This window comes from Bos mutus, chromosome 15 (genome assembly GCF_027580195.1).
Source record: "Bos mutus isolate GX-2022 chromosome 15, NWIPB_WYAK_1.1, whole genome shotgun sequence".
NCBI classification, from domain to species: Eukaryota; Metazoa; Chordata; class Mammalia; order Artiodactyla; family Bovidae; genus Bos; species Bos mutus.
Genome location: NC_091631.1, coordinates 26,053,255 through 26,073,546, shown reverse-complemented (window position 1 = coordinate 26,073,546; position 20,292 = coordinate 26,053,255). Strand labels below are relative to the sequence as shown.

The window sequence follows — 20,292 nt, the reverse complement described above, 5'->3', positions numbered from 1 at the left end:
ATGCCGCAGTCCATGGGGTTGCAAAGAGTCGAACACAACTGAGCGACTAAGCACTAGGCACTGGAGCTTCATGGAAATATATTGGATTTGGATGCTTTTTCTGGTCAGGGCTTGACAGATTTGATAAAAGAGAAAAAAGAAAGACCTTTTAGCATTCTCAAAATGTGGGAAATAAGCAAGGTAGCCAAAGGGGCTAATGAGGCCTTTGACCTCTAATCTGGAGAGTTCTGAGAGAAAAGAGATCCTCAGCCAACACCCCATTTGAAGTATGTCTGGTCAAGAAAAGTACACAAAACCCTACAACTTACAACATATTTATATATGTATTAATCCAACTGATCCACTCCATATCCCTGTAAGGTTATTGTTCAGTCGCTCAGTCGTGTCTGACTCTTTGTGACCCCATGGACTGCAGCACGCCAGGCTTCCCTGTGCTTCACCATCTCCTGGAGATTGCTCAAACTCATGTCCATTGAGTCGGTGATGCCATCCAACCATCTCATCCTTGTCATCCCTTTCTCCTCCTGCCTAGAATCTTTCCCAGCACAGAGTCTTTTCTAATGAGTTGGCTCTTTGCATCAGGCGGCCAAAGTATTGAAGCTTCAACTTCAACATCAGTCCTTCCAGTGAATATTCAGGGTTGATTTCCTTTAGGATTAACTGGTTTGATCTCCTTGAAGTCCAAGGGACTCTCAAGAGTCTTCTCCAACACCACAGTTCAAAAGCATCAATTCTTCAGTGCTCATCCTTCTTTATGGTCCAACTCTCATATCCATACATGACTACTAGAAAAACCATAGTTTTGACTTTGTTGGCAAAGTAACGTCTCTGCTTTTTAATACGCTGTCTAGGTTTGTCAAAGCTTTTCTTCTAAGGAGCAAGTCTTTTAATTTCATGGCTGCAGTCACATCTGCAGTAATTTTGGAGCCTAAGGAAATAAAGTCTCATTGTTTCCACTGTTTCCCCATCTATTTGCCATGAAGTGATGGGACCAGATGCCATGATCTTTGCTTTCTGAATGTTGAGTTTTAAGCTAGCTTTTTCACTCTCCTCTTTCACCCTCATCAAGAGGCACTTTAGTTCCTGTGAGGTATGGTTTCTTATTTATTCTCATCTTACAGGTTAGGAATCTGAGGCTCAGGGGGAGAGAGTGACTAGCCCAAGGTCAATAGGTAGCCGGGGACAGAGCAATGATTTCCACCTGGGACTCTTAGGTACCAAGGCCTCCCTACAACACCACATTCTGCTTCTTGTATTGATTGTAAGGTAGTAGGAAGAGCACTAGAGTCCTAAATATTGTTCCAGCTCTGCAGAAAACATACTGTGTAACCCAAGAGAGATCTCTTACCCTCTCTGGGCCTCATCACTATCAATCTAGGGTGGTTGTTACAGGGATTAAATGATATAATAACCGTAAAAGTATCCAGCACAGTCCCTGGCATGGGATAACAGCCAAGACTGTTGCAGCAAAAACAGTAATGAGTGAACAGCCTTTTGTCCATACCAGCCAAACAGAACTGCAAGAGTTAAACAGTCTTGGTTATTCTTTAGCTGTTACTACTAACAAACAGTTGTAGCTGGACTTGTCCTTCACAAAACTAATTACTCTCTGACTCCGTATAAATTATACTCTACAGCTGGCATTCTTCTCCCCCTACACTCCCTTGTAGGATTCTGCACTTCCAAAGGAAGGAGCTCACAGTCAATAACTTCAGGGACACCAGAGCAGGTGGTTGAGCTACCTGATGCCAGCTTTTGGCTGTAAACTTGCAGAAAAAAAATTATATACAAGACTTTGATGAGGATATAAAATCTCTCCCTGTTCCCCATAGAAGCAGGGCACAGTTCTTGAGGCGCTAGCCTGCTGTGTACTCCCCTTTGCCAAATGAAGCCATTTCTCTATTTCTTCCAAACTCTGTCTCCGCACGTTTTTTATTCAGCCCTGGGTGACAGGGGGTCAAGATTTTGGCAACTATGTGACCACAAGAAGGGGAAGAGAATGGGGAAAGTGGTAGTGCATATGTGCAAAGGGTGTAGCGACAGAACAGAAGGAGGGACCAAATTCACCAGGCATTGGGTTTCTGGGGGAGGGAAATTTGGACAGAGATTTGAAGAATTCAGAGGCCCTTCCTTCCCTTCCCTCTCTCCCTCTCGTTTCATGTGACTTAGAGGACTGGAGCTTGGGATGTGAGCGACCAGAAGTGAAAAGCTAGGATCCAGGGGAACATATTACAGGGGCCTTGAATGTGAAGCCAAGGAGTTTGACTTTTGCCATTGAAAGGTTTTAAGGGGGCAAGCATCCTGATCCATTTTGCAGATTTGCAGTTTAAAAAGGTCATTTTTACTGCAGCAGGAACAGCAGACAGGAGGAGGGGCCTGGAGGCCAAAGGACCATTGTGGGGGAAGGGGGGAGGGCTGATGGAGATGCCCAATCCAAAGTCTCCAGAGGCCACCTCCCACTGAGAAAAGATCAAGCAAGGGAAATGATGAATGTAGCAGTACACTGAAACTGCCGCCAGCTGCCGGCCAAGGTGTGAAAGGTGGTTTGTTAGGCTTCTGTTATGAGAGAGGCCCTTTGGAGGGGCGTAGAGCCTCCAGCCTCTGTGGTTGGAGCCTGCAGACAAAGGACAGTGGGAGTTAGAGTTAGTGTTTAGCTCCATTGTCAGATGCTGAGCCTGAGCCTCATCCCAGAACTCCACCTTAAGGGAGGGGAGGATGCAAGTTCTCCAGCAAAGAGCAAAGGTTGAGGGGGAGGGGTCCTTTGAAAGATGGCTCCGTCCCCCACAGGAGGGCAGGAGATGGCCAGCAGGTGGGCTAGATGAGCAGAGGGTCAAGTGACCATTCCCCTGGCTTCTCCCCTCCCAAGCCAGCTCAGCTTTCCAGACTACACACACCATCCCTGATCAGAGACAACTTGGTTTAATAATAACGCTAATAACCCACAATGGCACTTCCTATCAGCCAGACTAAAGCCTTACTAAGATACTGTTTACTCCTCACAACAGCTCTATTACAGCTGCAGAGACTCAGAGAGGTTAGGTAACTTCCCTAAAATAACCCAGAGCTGGTAAGTGCCAGGGCTGGAACCTGAACCCTGTCCAAGCTGGGGGCCCTCACCAGACACGAACTGGCAGGTCTTTCCCACCTCCAGGCCCAGAAGAAGTAGGAGCGGGAAGGTCTCTGACCCTTCTTGACGGCCCCAGGATGCACAGAGAACCACAAGGGGATGCACAGTTGAATGTCAACAGCATCCTTATTAAGCATGACTGTGAGGAGACTGGGTGCAGAGAGGCCTATGGTACAATTTCAAAGACAGTTGTGATGAGACGTCTGAGCTGGTGGCCTCCCAGTTCCAGAAGCTGGGATTCTAATGAGGGGAGGACAGTGAGAGGCAGAAAGGAGGGAGGGGAGCTTTCCCTGTCCCAGGCTGGTAGGACTAGGCTCCCAGCCTTCTCCCTGCACCTCCCTAACTGCCAGGGCCCCCAGGCCTCGCCATCCCAGGGGAGCAGAGTGGCCACCAGCACCACCACCACCACCACGCAACCACACAGACTAGTGCCAGTGAGGGCCTGCAAGAGCACTTTGTCCCCTGGAAAGCCGATTTGTTTTTGCTGCCCTGAGGCCCGGGCAGTGGCCTCTACTCCTTCCTCCCCATCTCCTTACTTGTCTCTCTCCTTCCCCAGGCAGACAAGCAGACACAGACTCAGAAGCCCAAGCAAAAATTTTTTAATTAAAAAAAAAAAAGCAATAAAAGGAACAAAAAGACTGGGTGTGCAAGTCTGGGCTACTGTAAAGGGAACACTGCCGAATCTCTGCACAGCAGGAAAGCTCCTGGGAGGTCCAGGGTTCAAGGCCAAAACCTCCCTCAATCCCCAGGCCATATACTTCTGGGGTGCCTGAGAACTAACACCTCCTTCAACCCCAGAGTGTCTGGGTGTGCAGGGAGACTCAAATTCAAGCCCCTCAACCAAACACACACACACACTACTTGTAGGGAATGCATCCAACAGGCAATTTCTTCCCCCCAACTCCCAAGTGAAAAAGGTTTCTTGGATGCTTTTCTGCACTTTTTACCATAAGGAAGGGTGAGAGAGGATGGGCTGCAGAGGGAGGAATAGATTTAAACTGCTCCCTGTTTCCCTTCTTAGAAATCTAACCAGAAGTCGATGGTTCCCTCCAGGAAAAGAAAAAAGAAATTAAAAAAAAAAAAATCTGTTTCCCTCTCTCTCCTCTCTTGCCAGCTTTTCTGCCTAAGCCTGACTGTCTCTCTGTCGATTCGTCTTTCAGCCAGTCTTTCCCTGCTTCAGATTCTTGGACTCCCTCTCACTAACGTCTTGGAACCTCTTTCACCCGTTTTAAAAAACTGGGGAACCGGGGGGATGAACTCGAGAAGAGGGAACCCTCACCACCCAATCTCTTTCTTAACAAAACATCTCTCTTTCTCTCTCTCCACACACACACACACACACACACACACACACCAGCGACCTCCAGATGTTCACACACACACACACACACACACACACACACACACACACACACACACTCCAGCGACCTCCAGATGTTCCCGACCGTGCGGCCATCTGCTGAGAAGGCTCAGGCGCTCCGGGGAAGCGGGCAGGGACCCCGGGATGCAGAAAGCTAGGAGCAAGGCCGACTAGAGTGGGCGGGAGCTGCATGCGCACTTTTGAGACGCTCCCTAGGGTGGAACCCGGGCTGGGCACGGGCTCTGCCGGCGGGCGGGGGCGCGGAGTGGGGAGCGCGCCGGGAAAGGCCAGCACTTTAGCGACACTCCCTAAGTCGCCCGGCGGCCGGCCGGAGCCGCCAGTGGGCGCCGGGCGGGCGGGTGGGGGCCGGGGGGCGGGCCACGCCGCGCCGAGAAAAGCGCCGGCCGGAGGGCCCGCGGCCGGGCCGCCTGGGTGAGCGTGCCGAGGCGGCTGCGGCGCAGGCTTCCAGGTGGGTACGGGTCCCCGGGCAGAGCGGGAGTTCGCGCTGCAGGCGAAGGACCGGAGGCCCCTACCCCAGCCTCGCCGCTCCATCCGGCGGGCGAGCCGCGCTGGACGCAGGGGCGGGGCCGGGGCCCCTCAACTTTTCCCGGACCCAGGGCGTCGGCAGTGGCCGCCTGACGCTTGGGGCTCGGCCAGAGTGAGGAACCTGGACCTAGAAGGGGGGCTTCCAGGAGACAAAGGCTCTGACCCGGGGCCGTGGGCGTCGGCCGGCGCCTCTGGGGTCTTTGTGCGGACACGTGCGTTTGTGGGTCTTTGTGAATTTGGTCCGGGGACATGCATCTGCCCGTGCCTTTGTGTGTCCGTGATTTGGGGACGGGGGCAAGGACCCGGGATGGGGGCCCGCGTTTGGTTGTGGGTGTGGGTGGACGCATCGTTGTGTCCGCGTACGTGGTCTGTGCCTGTCGACGTGTCTGGGTTGGGTGTCCGCGGAGTATGTGCGCGCCGAGAGCCAGACACCGCCCCAACTCCTCGCTCCCCTCAGTCCACCCGGGCCGACTTAGCTTCAAACTTTTCTCCGCGTTCCTCCTCCCCGCTGCATCCCGGGCCGGGGGGCGGGCGGGGGCGGGGGGGCGCTGGCAGTCCTCCCTTCCTACACCTCAGGGATGTTTAGAGCCGAGAGGGAATGAATAGGATTGGTGGGTGGGGGGATCGAAAGCGCCTGAAGACTGATCCGAGCCAAGGCTGGGCAGAGCGTGCCGGACACCCTAGGCGAAGTGGCTGGGAGAAGAAAGGTAAGCAGCGGGTCCTGGCCCCCCGACTTGGGGGTTGAAGAGAGGAGAGGAACGGGCACCGGTGTGGCCCGCCCCACGCTTCTCGGAGAGAGTGTTTGTCACCGAGAGAGACTTGTCTGTTTGGCGGAGAGGCCAGCCCCTGGGGCCCCCCTTCCCCTCCTCCCGCGCCTCCTCTTTGAGATCCGCACTCGGTTTGCATCCCGCCCCTGGGGTGAGGGGGTTGAACCCTCCAATCCCAAAGGTGGAAAGGTGATGATGGCTCCGGGGACCTCCAGCTGGGCTGCTGGCAGTAGGAACCTTACACACTGTAGTTTCAAATGGAACATCCACTGGCCCACAGTATGGCACTAGGCAAGTTGCTTAACCTTTCTGAGCCGCAGTCACCCTGTCCTGGATGGGGTGAAAACTCCCTCGCGAGGCAGAGCCTGCGGTGGGGATGAGCGGCGCAGCCAGGGACGGCCAGAGTGCAGTGCCCACCCACACTTGCCTGGCGGAGGAGGTGACTCAGGAGCTTCTGATCCTCCCTGCCTGCTCTACCCTTCGATAAGTCCAGACTTGCAGAGTTCAAGTCTGATCTGAGAGTGAGGGCTCAGACTGCCGGGAGCCTGCTTTTTGATCCTGGATGGCAAAGATAAACCCAACAACCCCCCTCCCTCCCCTACCCCTTGCCAGTCTTTAACCTAGAATTTTGCTAGGTCCTGCAGATGTGAAGGGTGGGTACAAGCCACTCACCTTGGAAAGAGGCAACTGTGGGCGCTTTCCTTTCCCTCTTTGGGCCTCAGTTTCCCTGCTGAAAAAGGGGTTGCTGACAGCCTCTTTCTTCCCTTCCAATTGTGGCTGACTGGTTGAGACCTTAGAACCTGGAAACACTTTGATATTTAACACTTCCATTCTGACTTGGCACTTATTTACTCTTTTGAAGAGGGAGAGGGGAGATGGCTGTGAAGTTATGTACAGATTAAGGCCTTCCTGGAGTCCCTGCAGTCCAGGAAGGCTAAAAAGCAGCAGAATGGGGAAGTGGGGGGAATACACTGGGAAAAGAGGCAGAAAGTGCCTCCCCCCTAGGGAGCTGCTCTGCATGACTCTGTGTGTCCCGAAACAGCACAGGGGTGGTCAGCATTGTGGACTGCCAGATGCAAGATTGGGGAAGAAGGGATGGAATTCACCCTGAGGCTGGGAGGGACTGCAGGGGCCACAGAAGAGGGCCTTGAATGCCAGACCTAGGAGCGGAGATCTAGGCAGTGGAGAGCTGCTGGAGGGTTTTTTAAGCTGGCATGATAGGGTGGGGTTGGTAATTCTCAGAAACTGTCCTCTGGCTCGTGGGTGGTGCTGGAGCCTGGGAAGCCAGTCTGGAGGCTTGAGTGCTCCGGCCTCTTAGAGTCAGAAGGAGATTTTAACTTATTTCATTGCTTCCTAGCTCTGTGACCTTGGGCAAGTGACTCTTCCTCTCTGATTCTCAGTCTCCTCATCTTTCAAATGAGGATAGTAATTCTGGTCTCACTGATTGTTATGCATGTTAAGTACGATGACAAACTACCTGTGCTAATAAAATGAGAAGAGGTTTGTGGCCTGTATTGCATTGTGCAGACATCTGTCGAACTGCACTAACAGTAGAAGGCAGAGCCAGTATCTACTGTGAGTCCTAAACCTTAGTTCACCACCTGGCAAAAGCCCTAAGTATCCTGCAAGCTTGGACCAACTGATACCCTCTCCTAGCAGAGGGAAGCTTTTTGCCCAGGGCATTTCTCCCATCTGGCTTATCCACTTCACATGGCCAGGTCCACGCAGGAGAGGAGCTGGACCATCAGAATTGGAGATGGCCACACGTCACAAAGTGTGTTGAACCTTGACAGGGGTGGCCCAGGAGGAGAGTGACCTTTACTGGATGAAGGGCGAGTTAGACTGGGAAAACCTCACAGAGGAGGTGACTTTTGAATCAAATGAGTGAGAATTTGTATGGAGGACAAAGAAAAGGGTGTCTCTGTCATCTTCACTGAAGGGGACAGCCTGTGCAAAGACATGGGGCCCAAGGAGAAAGACAGGCCCCCAGACAGGCAAACTCTCTTGGCAGGAGAGGCTTTAAAGTAGGAGCGGTGGTGCAGTCCTGGTCTGTCTGGATGGCATTCTGGTGCCCAGCAAGGCTGGCAGTTGGAGGCAGAGGGCCAGGAATGAGGCTGTTGCAGCAGTTCTGGCCAGGAGGCCTCCTGAACCCGACCGGGGCAAGGCCCAGGGGAGAGGGAGGGGAGGACTGTGAGCCACCCACCCAGGGGTGGCTGCCAAGTCTCAGGTCGTCATTCTGTCACCGGTGACACACCTGCTTCAGCCTCCTCCAGCCTCTGCAGTATTTCCACACTCCCTTATCAGCTCGCTGGCAGAGCACTTGTAGCCCAACTGAAGCCCTGGAGGGTGCACTGAGAATCCAGGAAGAGCCCACGTTGGAGTCTTCTCTGTCCTCTGCCCCTGCCTTGCTCTCAGATCTGCTCGTGTCACTGCTCCTTTTTCTTTCCTGGTCTCTGAAGTTACGCTCTGGTCAGGGGGTGGGGCAGGAACCCACATGCAGTGAGCGCCAGTGTGTGCCAGGCCTGGAGCTCAGTCTTCCTTTACCTCCTGTAATCCTCAGTGACCTTGTGGGAACAGCACCAGGTTTCTCACCAGGTTGCAGATGAAGACTCGGCAGGGAGAGGACACACAGGCCTCCTAGCAGGTGAGGTTCGGTGGGGTGGAGCCCAGTGTGCCTGACTGCAAAAGCCATTTCCTCTGCCCCATACTGCCTTCCCGTGTGTCTACACATGCCTCAGACCAAAGGGAACTTGCCAAGCTTCAGAATGGAGAAAATAGTATTGGGAGCCTTGTCCATTTCTCTGTAGATTATTCTCCAGGGATGATATCATGGAGGAGCGTAGGCACCAGGTGTCAGAACACCTGGATCCTGAGTCCAGCCTCTGACCTCACTGGCTCTGTGACTCTGGGCAGATCACCGAACCTCTCTGGGTCTCTAGGCAGGTGTACAATAGATACCATGCCATCCAACCTGCTGATCTTGTAGGGTAACTGGGCAGATGAGAGTTGAGGAGGCAGTGGAAAGACTGAGAGGTATCCTTTGGTGAGGCGGCAATATTCTAAATGCCTGGTGTATCTTCATATAGTACCTGCTCTGTGCCAGGCCTAGCAGTCAGCTTCCAAGACCTAAAAGTGAATCTAACCCCATGCCTGCCCACAGGAGCACAAATAGGTAAATGTAATTATAGTCCAGCACAATCCACATGTGCCCATTTGTAAGGTGAGGCACAGCCGTATAAGGAGCATTGGATTTGGTTTGAGACTGGTTCCTATTCTGCCCCACTCAATGTCAGTCTTCTTGTCTGCAGAACAGGGACAGTAGTCCCCATGGTCAAGGGTGGTGGGGAGGCAGGAAGGAGCCACTGCTGTAGAAGTGTGTGGTGAGCTGATGTGTTTGCACAGATGTGTGGCGTTAGTGCCTCTGTTGGGAGAGCCAACCCTCAAGGCTCGGGGAGTTTGGCCCTAGGCATTCTCTTTGCCTTGCGTTTCCAGAACTGACTTAAGCAGTTGGGGGCCAGGACACTGATGGAATTTCCACCTGGGGATTTCATTGGCATCAACTTGCGTGAGCTCACGATGAAGGGTGGGACGTGACTCAGCACTGAGCAGCCAGTGGAGACAAAACCCATCTTGGGTGGATGCTCGGTCCCCTGCCCAGCTCGTCCCTTTACCAGGGGCTTCCCCTTAAAGACATGGTGAGGAGCTGGCAAATCTGTGGGCCATAGATGCTGGGGTGCAGGTGAGTGGGACCAGGAGGACACGAGCTGGAACCCCTAGCCCCAGATAGGCCTCAGAGGAGAAAGGAGATGGGGGCCTTGCCAGCAGACACCAGCATGGTGACCAGAGGCTGTTAGCACAAGTAGTCAAAGACCCGTCGGGTGCCTGGCACCTCTTTGGGTAGTTGGGTGGGGAGGAAAAGAACAACAAATAACATGGTCATGGCTTTCAGAAAGCTTAATAAATCATCACGGTCCTTGTCTACTATGCATTCGGCACTCAGCTTGTAGGAGTCACACCAAATGTTCCACTCGCTGTCCCCTAATGCTTCCACCAACGCTGTGTTGTCACCCGTGTGGAGGACACTGAGCCTCAGCAAGGTTGAGACGTGCTCGAGGCCAGTAGGTACAGAGCTGAATCCACAGCCAGCTCTGTGTCCCACGGTTGACTCTTAATTTCTGGGCCCTCCATTCATCCAGCAAGTTTGCCATGCCTGCCAGGCCTGGCTCCGGCCCCAGCTGGGGGAAGGGTTAACAGGTGAAGAAGGCAGGGTCACCGCCCCAAGATGCTTCACACTTCAAGTCAGGAAACAGGCAGGTCAGTAAAGGCAGAGAATTTACCTAGTGTGCGTCTGAAGGCGTGTTGACAGTACGGAGCCAGAGGCCCCGCGAAGCCAGGAAAGGAGGGGGAGTGGCCCAGGGGCCTGAATGGACAGAACGGGCTTTGTTCCACTGGCAGGGCTGGGGCAGGCCTGGGGGATGCGGCTGTCCTGGCAGTAGTGTGAAGCATCCAAACCCAGGCCCCAGGTCCTGCTGTGCTGTTTCCTTGCCATCACAGTCCCTCTCTGGGCCTCAGTTACCTGTGATCTCGGAGGGGCCTTCCAGCTCTTCAGTCCTGGAATCCTCTTGAGTTTGGGGAAGTGTGCACTAATTCAGAGGCCACCACCGTAGGTTCAGATCAAGATGGGACTTTCAACCCGAGGGAGGACCATGGGGGCAGATCTGCACAGAGGTGCAGATACCTGTGTGCCAGAGAGAACTTGGTTTCTGTAGGTAAAGCGAAAGTCAGGAGGTTTTTAAGAAGGGGCATGATCTAGCCAGAGCTGCTTGAGAGGCTCTCCTAGCGGAGTCCGCAGTGGGGAGACCTGCCTGGGGACCTCTTAGGATCCCACCACTGACACTGTAACTTTCCTTAGCGTCCCGATGGACCCATCAAGGAATCACTCATGGCCCCTGCCCAGCGGACCTCATGCCGCTAAGCCTTTGTCCGGCTGCCCTTATGTTCTGTAACCTGGCTCATCAGTAGATGACTTTGATCTGCAGGTTAGGGTTTGGAGAGAAAGTGAAGTATCCTCTCTTGGCGTTCCATGGTGAATACCTGCCTGCCTTTCCCTTTCTCCCGAGCGTAGATCACAGGGTCTCGAGAGAAGGAAGGAGGCAGAGTCGGTTCTACAAGACAAGAAAACTGAGGCTCCAAGAAAGAAGACTCTCAAGTTCACACAGTTAGTAGCAGGGCTGGCACTAGAGTCCTGGTCTCCTGGATCTAAAGCAGGTGCTAGATCTTGATATGAGTTGGTGTCCTGTCCCCATTGCTGGTCTGTAAGCCTCATGGGGACAGAGGCCCTGGGATCTCCTGCCCTGACCCCAGCATGCACCTCACAGGGCCTAACAGACCGCCTTGCCCTCAGCAATTTAGTGCTGTGGTTGATTGTGTCTGCAGTGGATATGGGTAGAGGTGGAATGAAAAGGCACAGTCTTTGAATTATATGGCTTCCACGCCCTTGGGGCCTCATTTCTTTACAGGGATGTTGGTCTTCTGAGTCTCTTCACAGCCATCTTCTCTGCAGCTGATGGAACCATCATTAGTATCCCAGATTCACAGCTGAAGGTCCAGAGAGGTTAAGTGACTTGCTCAGTTCTACTGCAAGTTGATGTCGAGAGTCTTCTCAGTCTCTGTGCGGGCCTTACCTCTCCCTGGAGCTGAGGCTAGTGGTTTTTGTGAAGAGGAACTCACATTAGTCATCCCTTCCCAGACGCAGCAGCCCTGTTGAGAAACAGCATAGCTTGGTTTCCCAGGAAGAACTGCTTTCCTGGAGGGCAGTAGTAAGACCTTTGTCATGTTTGATAGTGTCTGCTGGAGGAAGAGAAATCCCCTCCCCAGCCACTCCCTGTCTGGTGAGGAGGGCCGGGGAGCCCCCACTGGACCCTCCCCCGTGTGGGGAACCATGCTCAGGTGCCCCCCCTGCCAGTACGTTTCATCCTCTTGACAGGCCTGTGAAATGGCTATTAACACCTGTATTTGACACATGAGGAGGATGAGGCTTGGAGATTGTGGCTAGCCAAGGTCAGAGAAAGCAGAGATGGCCATGAGACAGTCCTGAGTCTTCATTACTCAGTCTGTTTTATATCTATATATATATAGTTACTATAAGAGAGGAAATAAGAGGGGGAAAAGGAGATTAAGACATGGTGAAACCACCCAAAGTTCTGCCATCTAAAGGAAGACCACTACAGGGTTGACAGATTTTCTTCTAGACTTTCTAAAATTACCGTTTAGGTTAGTCTTTTTTTAAATGTATAGCTATAATTTTCTTAGCATACAATTTACCCTTATGATCCTTAGCATTATGGCATCAGCCCCCTCCTACATGAGGTTGCAGACTCTTCTGAGCACTATTTTTATTGACTCCATAAGATCCCTACGAGAGTTCCACAGGCATCTTGAGGGGACTGGGAAGCACTGGGCCTGGAATCAGAAGGTCAGAGCCTGAGCATCAGCTGCCGTCACCTCACTGGCGACCCAGGGACAAGATGAGGGACCTCAGCTTTCTCATCTAGAAAGTGAGGGATTGCACGCCCTGCTCTGCAGCCCTCACAGCTCAAATAAGCAAAGGTCTTTTGGAAAATATCAAGGGCTGTGCCCTTGGCAGGGGTTTTCCTTATCTTCCCTCAGTTTCCTCCTGGGAAAGTTCTGCCCTGCCTTTGGCTCCTGGGCCTTTTGCTCTAAGCAGCAAAACCAGACCTCAGCATCTCTGAGTCACTCACACAAAGGCACTCCTCACGTTACCCAAAAGGGGACATGACCTCTGAGCAGAGCAGGGGTACCAACCCTCAAAGACCACTAGCCCACGTCTCTGCCTTTGCCCCCTGCTGGCTCCAGAGTTGAGAGACCTTCCAGAGATTTCTCTCTCCTTTTTTTCTTCTCCCAGGGAAAGATAAGGAAAACCCCTACCAAGGGCACAGTCCTTGATACTTTCCAAAAGACCTTTGCTTACTTGAGCTTGTGAGGGCTGCAGAGCAGGGTATGTAATCCCTCACTTTCCAGATGAGAAAGCTGAGGTCCCTCATCTTGTCCCTGGGTCCCCAGTGAGGTGATAGCAGCTGATGCTCAGGCTCTGACCTGATTCCAGGCCCAGCGCTTCCCAGTCCCAGCTGCATGGGACAACCCTGAGAGACCTCTGGGCTCTGCTGTGACCTCAGGAACACCCAAGAGCCACTGAGTATTAGGAAGCTGGGTACTGACGGTCACAGCAGCCGACAGTAGCTGGAGCCTGGCCCTGGGACCCTGGACGCTTAGCTCTTTTCCCAGCAACACATAGAAGTGCACATTCCCCCTGAACCTAGCCGGTTACGAGGTTACAAAGGCCTGAGTTCGCTTGCTGGTCTCTGGCGCCTTCCCTTGCCATCCTCAGTTTCCTCCACTGTAACACGGACATAAGAATGACCTCCTGGAGTGACCGAGAATGGCGTAAGGGGACATGTGACTGGCACGTGGTGGGGACAGGCTCAGTCACTGTCAGCACTTTCCACTCTGTCCAGGCCTGGCCCAGAATGGGGGCCCATGGAGAGTGTCCGCAGTGCAGGGCTGAGCAGGGACCTTGTCTGGGGTGTCCTGGAAGCATCAAAAACAGTTTTCCAGGCGGGTCTCCATCCACACTCCTGCCCCTCTGTGGCCCGGTGATGACCTCCCAGCACAGGTGCACAGCGCTTCACAGTTGGCATTGCTCTGCATGTGACTTGCATCAGTGTGTATGAGGCAGGCAGGAATTACTGCCTTGTGGTACAGAGGACAAAGCCTAGGGCTGGAGAGGCCCCTCGTCAGGGGGGTAGGGGAGCACTGAGCTGAGTTACATAAGCAGGAGCTCATGAGGGGCTGTTTGGCACTTGAGAGGCACATTGTATAATCACCTTTGGGAACGAAGGGTAATCTTAGGCCTTTTTGTGTGCATTTGGTGTTTGTTTAAACCCCAGGAAGGGGTGGGTATGAGCAGATCAGCTTAGCAGGGAAGGTGAGGCCCTAGGTAGTAATGAACTCCTGCTGTGAGAAGCTCACCCCGGGGACAAAAGGGGTGCGAAGCAACTTAGTATTTTCCTTTTGGTTCCAGACATTGGGACACTCTGTCCAGCCTCAACTGGGACCGAGCCCAGGGTGCACCTGGGCTGGGTTTAACCCTCAAATTGGACTCTACAAAAGAAAGGGGTGGGAGAGGAAGGGCCTGCAGAGGGAGGCCGGGGAGAAGCGCCCAAGTGCAGATCAAGTGGCTGCCCCTTTAAAGTTTCATGTAGAACTGGTAATGCGATCCTGCTGCTCCCCCATCCACCCTCCCCCCAGCCCACCCCTCCCTAAAGGCCAGGGGGAGGAATGCTGGGGGGAAGACGTGGCAGGGGTGCAGAGCGGAGAGCTGGGCCACTCCAGCTGAAGGATCTGCTGGCGTGAGGCTTGGTGTCTTCTGCTCTTCTAGCGGGAGAGGGTGACCACAGGCTGTCCAGTTAGCAGCTTTCTTTCACTGCTCAGCCTTCTCTCTCATCCTCCAGGGAGCTGCAGATGTGTGGGGGGATGAGTGTTGAGGGTGGCAGTGTACAGGTGGTGCTTGGCATCAGTGGCAGCTGCTGTTAGAGTTATCCAGGGAGAGACAGTGAAGCCAGAAGAGGGGCAGTGGCTTGCATTGTAGCCCCCGTCGGTGGGAAGAGCCCCTCTTGGATCGCATCTCTCCTGCCAGTCACGGAGGCAGTAGAGGAAAGTAGAATTAGGACTGAGCAGGCCTGGGTTCTAATCCTGCCCTGCTTTTTACATACGGGTTTTGGGTAAAACCCTTTTTGTCTCTGAGCCTCTGTTTATTTATCTGTATAATGGGGGACACAGCCCAGCTGCCTGCCGTGGGTTAAAGGAAGGGCCAGAAAAGTGTAATCACTGACAGCTTGGGGGTCAAGGTGGGCAAGGGGAAGGGACTCAGCAGAGTGGTCCCCGGGGCCCATCTGGAAGTCTAGATGCAGGGTCCCCTGTTGGAATGAAGGATCCTGCCCCTAGAGGCCAGGCCAGGGGAGAGGGCTTATGACTGAACCCAGCCATTGTTACCCACAAAAGGAGTGAGGAGGGGACAGTTGCTACAGGCCCCCCTTGCAGGAGAGGCCTTGGTTTGGGAAGCTGGAGCAGGAGTCTCAGGCACAGCTCAGCACGACAGTGAGCCATACCCCTGGGAGCACCGTTCAGTTCCGCTCCCACTCACATGTGGCCATGCATGGCTTTCTGAACCTGAGTCTCAGTTTCCTCTTAGTGAAGTGCTGACAAGATTGCTGCCGTGCGGCTTCTGTGGCTGTGAGGGCTGAGTGAGGCCGTGCAAAGAGCCAGCGAGCACAGCACCGAGCCCGCAGCACAGGCTCTGCAGAGGTGAGGGGAGCACTCCCCAAAAGCACCTGCCCTTCACATCCCACGGCAGGACAGTGAACATGCACGGAAGACTCAGGCTCCCACCTTCACTCCAGAACAGGCCCACTCTCACCTGCCAATCTTATTCAAGAAAGGGTTCACATACTTCCAGTTTAAAACCCAGCTATCTAGCCTAACTCGCCATATCATACAGATGGGGAGACTGAGGCCAGAGAGGAACGGGGACTAGGAATTATTTGAGGAAGGGGTATTCAGGGAAAGCATCTAGGGGCACTGAGGGGCATGTGGCAATTTTCATCTGTGCCTACACATGTTGGCTGGGGTCTTCCAGGTTGGGCGAGAACCATCTGGAATGGGGTGCGTGCGTGCTTATGGTCAGTTCAGTTGTGTCCGACTCCTTGTGACCCTTTGGACTGTAACCCTCCAGGCTCCTCTGTCCACGGGATTCTCCAGGCAAGAATAGTGGAGTTGGTTGCCATTCCCTTCTCCAGGGGATTCCCCACCTAGGGATCGCTCCTGCATCTCTTATGTCTCCTGCATTGGCAGGCAGGTTCTTTAGCACTAATGCTACCTGGGAAGCCCCTGGAACGGGGTACCCACTGCCAACCCTCACCTGTGGCTCTCTTTCTAGCCCCACCATGCCGTGGCCCCTGCTGCCGCTCCTGCTGCTGCTGCTGCTGGCCGCAAGCGGGGCCCAGACCACTCGGCCCTGCTTCCCCGGGTGCCAGTGCGAGGTGGAGACCTTCGGCCTCTTTGACAGCTTCAGCCTGACACGGGTGGGCTGCAGCGGCCTGGGCCCCCACATTGTGCCCGTGCCCATCCCCCTGGACACAGCCCACCTGGACCTGTCCTCAAATCGGCTGGAGACGGTGAACGAGTCCGTGTTGGCAGGGCCGGGCTACACCACGCTGTCTGGCCTGGATCTCAGCTACAACCTGCTCACCAGCCTCTCGCCCACGGCCTTCTCCCGCCTCCGCTACCTGGAGTCGCTCGACCTCAGCCACAATGGCCTGGCCGCCCTGCCCACCGAGAGCTTCACCAGCTCGCCCCTGAGCGACGTGAACCTGAGCCACAACCGGCTCCGCGAGGTCTCCGTGTCCGCCTTCACCACCCACAGCCAGGGCAGGGCGCTGCACGTGGACCTCTCCCACAACCTCCTCCAGCGCCTGCTGCCCCATTCCTCGCGGGCTGGCCAGCCGGCGCCCACCATTCAGAGCCTCAACCTGGCCTGGAACCGGCTCCGCGCTGTGCCCGACCTCCGGGGCCTGCCCCTGCGCTACCTGAGCCTGGATGGGAACCCGCTGGCAGCCATCGGCCCCGGCGCCTTTGAGGGGCTGGCGGGCCTCACTCACCTGTCGCTGGGCAGCCTGCAGGGTCTCCCCATGCTGGCGCCCCACAGCTTCCACGAGCTGCAGGGCCTGCAGGTCCTGGACTTGTCCAGCAACCCCAGGCTCCAGTGGGCAGGACCTGAGGTGTTCTCAGGCCTGGGCTCCCTGCAGGAGCTGGACCTGTCGGGCACGGGCCTGGTGCCCCTGCCCGAGAAGCTGCTCGTCCACCTCCCCGCACTGCAGAGCATCAGCGTGGGCCAGGGCGTGCAGTGCCGGCGCCTGGTGCGGGAGGGCACCTACCCACGGCAGCCTGGCTTCACCCCCAAGGTGGCCCTGCACTGCATAGACACCCAGGAGTTAGCCGCCAGGGACTCCAATACCTTGTGACGAATGGTGCGGCCTGGGGCCATGGAACAGACTGTGTCCTGAGTTTCCTCAGGTCCTGGGTAATTTATATTTTAATGTGCCAATGCCCACAGGGACTCTCCATTCCTGTGTGGCAGCATCATTGAAAGAGAGGCTTTGAACCTGGGACCCACACCCAGGAGCAAAGTCTTGTCCTTTGTCTGTGTTGCTCCCCGGACCATAAGCCGAGGGTCTTCGATGCCAAACCAGACAGCAGCCCCCTGCTGTCCTTCCCCACTTGTCCCCAAAGTGCCTTCCCTGAGGCCTGGACCAACCTGACCTGTGACAGGAGGTGAGTGGGAGGGAGGTCCAGCCGCTCGGATGTGGGTTCTTCTATGGCATAAATCTCTCTTTGTTCTGGCCACGTGAGGCCTACCTCATTCTTTTTTCTTCCCCTAGAACTCTGGATAGGACTTCAGTTATAAAAAGGATGGGAGAAAAATGTCAAGCCCACTTCCTCATGTGACAGATAGGGAAACTGAGGCCTAGAGAAGGAAAAACGGTGCTCAGAGGTCTCACAGCAGCAGAGGCGTGCGTGAATCAGTGTCTGGCCTGCCTGCCCGGCCTGCCCCCCACAGGGCCCGTTTGCGCTTTTCTCTCCTCTAAATCATGCCCCCCTCCCCTTTCTGGGCTCCCCCTTGCTTCCAAGACACATCCTCCCATTTGTGCCCTTTCCCTGTCATCCCCAGGAGGGCAGGCCAGGGCCTCAAGGGTGGCACTCTGGGCCCGGTAACTAGCTGTGGCACAGGCTACAGTTCACCTCAGAGCCTCTGGAAGCCTCAGGGGTGCCAGTCCCAGTTTCCCACTTGGGTGGCATCCCCCAGCGTCCAGAATGGAAATGTGCTCCTTGACCCCTGAGGTACTGCCTCTAGCTGGTTCCTTAGGAGTTGATGCAGTCCTGGAGCCCCACCAGCTCCGAGGGGCCTCCTGGAGTCAGCCCCTACTGGCCTTGTGCCCGACAGCCCAGCTCAGCCTACTCCGAACGCAGCCAAGGAGGCAGGGTAGCCCCCACCCATGTTTATGCTTCCCCACCAGGGTAGCATCTCAGCTTCCCAGCCCTGGGCTCTTTCCTTAGTATCAGTTTCATAAAAGTTGTTGCCTTTTTAATGGACTGTCACTTAGGACCACCCCCCCCCCCATCCAGGTCCCTGCTGGCAGGGGATTGGAAATACGTCATTTGTAAAAGAAGGAAGACATTGCATTTGTTCACTTTTGTAACACTGTGTCCTGGGGATGAGCTGGAGAGGAGGTGTTGGGTAGAAGCCAGCCATATGTCGCCATGTGGGCATCCATGGGGCCGGTCCCTCAGAGACGCCTACAGGACAATGAGAGCTCTGTCCTCCCCCACAAGCCCCACCCAACATCTTGGTTTAATAAACACTACAAAGAGTCTTCCTCTTGCCATCATTTGACCAGTATCCATTGACATTCCCCAGACGGGTCTCTGGGGCCACAAGGATGAATCAAGACAAGCTTGTTCCCTCTGAAAAGCCCAATAACCTCCTAGGATTAGGGGAATGAGGGAGGGAGTTCCTTGGGGTGGAACCTTTCGGTGCAACTTACACCCTCGACCTTCCTTACCTCTCTTCCTGCCTCCCCAGCTCCAGCTGTCAGGCCCTTGCATGCCTCTGCCTTTGATCAGGCTGTTATTCTGGGACCAGGCCCTTGCCCCCCTACCCCAGCTTCTCTGCTCCTTCCCGGCCTAATAGACCCAGTTTCTGCCTCATCTCCTTAGAAGCTTTCCCCAAGGTCTCCACCATCCCTCCCGCTAAGCCCCAACAGTACTGTGTTCCTTCCTGGCATCTGAATACTGTGGTACCCTCTCCTGTTCACACACTTTCTGTGACAGGGAACCCACTTCCAGCTCATCTGAATGGCGCTGCTGTCAGCAAGTTCTTCTAACTGGCCAAGATCTGCAGGCATATATCCGTAACGGTCACCACCACCACCAAGCTTATCCTGTCTGTTCTGTCTTCTGGGACTCAAGTTCCTGGGATGGGAGGGGACAGGGACACCTGACTAAGAGCAGCACAGGGAGCTGTGCAAGCCCTGTGGTGGGGTTAGGAAGGCTTCCTGGAGGAGGCTCATCCATGGGGTCAAGAAGAAGGACAAGTGGACTTGGACAGAGGGGGCTGGCACTTGGAAGGGTCATTGGTGAGCAATGGCACAGATTCCCAGGACATTCACGCTATGTGTGTGGTTGGGGTGCTTGCCCATCATGTGGCTTAAGCCCCCCACGGCTTGGACTCCCTGAGCCAGAGGCTGGCCACCACCAATATGGGAAAGGTCTGAAGCAAGGGGGACAGGAAAGGATCAGAGTGAGACCCCAGCCTTCACAGTCCTCAGATTAGTACTTCATCCTCCCACATTCCTTGGGGCAGGAGAGACCTCAAATACAGGGGTGGAGGGAGGGATCCCTAAGACTTTCACCCAGTGGGTCTTAAAAGCCCCATTTGAAGAAAGTGTCCTTGGGGGAGGGCTATGGAACATAGGGGTCTTAAAATTAGTGGCGCTGAAATCGGAGGAAAGGTACCCGGTAGCCGGGGCTCCTGCAAGTCACCTGGCCCTGAGCTGCAGCTTCTACATCTGCAAAACGGGGCGGGGAGGGAAGCGCCAGCAGGATGCTGGGCTCCTCCTTCCCAGTGGGGGCATCCCCTTGCACACCTCCAGCGCCTGCGTGGCCTCACAGAACCAGGCGTTCCCGCGACCCCTCCGGAGGCTCTCAGCCCGCAGCGCCACCTCGTGGTCGCGCATGGCCAGACACCCCAGATCCGAGGGGTCGCCAAGCAAGGCGTAGAGCCGCTGGAAGCCAAAGTAGACCAGTGCAGTTTGCGCAGTCATCCCTACTGCCTTCATCCCGCCACACTCCGCCCTCTTGGAATCCTGGGGCAGAGAACGAGATCATTGCAATCTTACAGTCATAGAGATTAGTGCAAACCTTCTGTTTTGGAGTTCCCAAAAAAGGGTTTAAATTGTGTGATTTCGGCCAAGTCACTTTTCTTCTCTGAGCCTGGAAAATGGGGATGAAAATATCTCCCTGCACAGGATTGTATGGAGAGGAAAGGACGTAATAACACTTGTAAACAATCAGGTACAGTGCCTGGCAGAAAATACAGACTCCAGAAATGCTTGTTTTCTCATTCATTCAACCATAGAATCATGGATTAGATTGTAGAACCACGTGGTCGTAGACTCATATTTTGATATCTGATTCAGAACTGAAGGATTTCATAAAGCTTTAGGATGGTAGACCTGCAGAGCCATAGTGTGGTCCATGGGATCTTTGCTCTGTGCACCTAGGCAGAATAGACCTTCAACACACACGTCAGCTGAGTTTTAGAGATGGGGAAACAGCTGAGCACAGGCTACAAAATT

At 54.5% G+C, this 20,292-nt stretch overlaps 1 protein-coding gene across 2 annotated transcripts; it reads left to right on the top strand.

The window, feature by feature from the left end:
- Positions 1-4,855: 4,855 nt before the first annotated feature.
- Positions 4,856-18,309, top strand: TSKU (tsukushi, small leucine rich proteoglycan). Of its 2 annotated transcripts, none has more exons than XM_070383663.1 (2): positions 4,856-4,956; positions 15,816-18,309. In XM_070383663.1, the coding sequence occupies exon 2, from the start codon at positions 15,823-15,825 to the stop codon at positions 16,897-16,899; it is 1,077 nt and encodes a 358-aa protein (XP_070239764.1). In that variant the 5' UTR covers positions 4,856-4,956; positions 15,816-15,822; the 3' UTR covers positions 16,900-18,309. The 2 variants fall into 2 exon arrangements, with proteins under 2 accessions (XP_070239764.1, XP_070239765.1); XM_070383664.1 differs by lacking the exon at positions 4,856-4,956 and adding an exon at positions 5,024-5,740.
- The last annotated feature ends 1,983 nt before the right edge of the window (positions 18,310-20,292 follow it).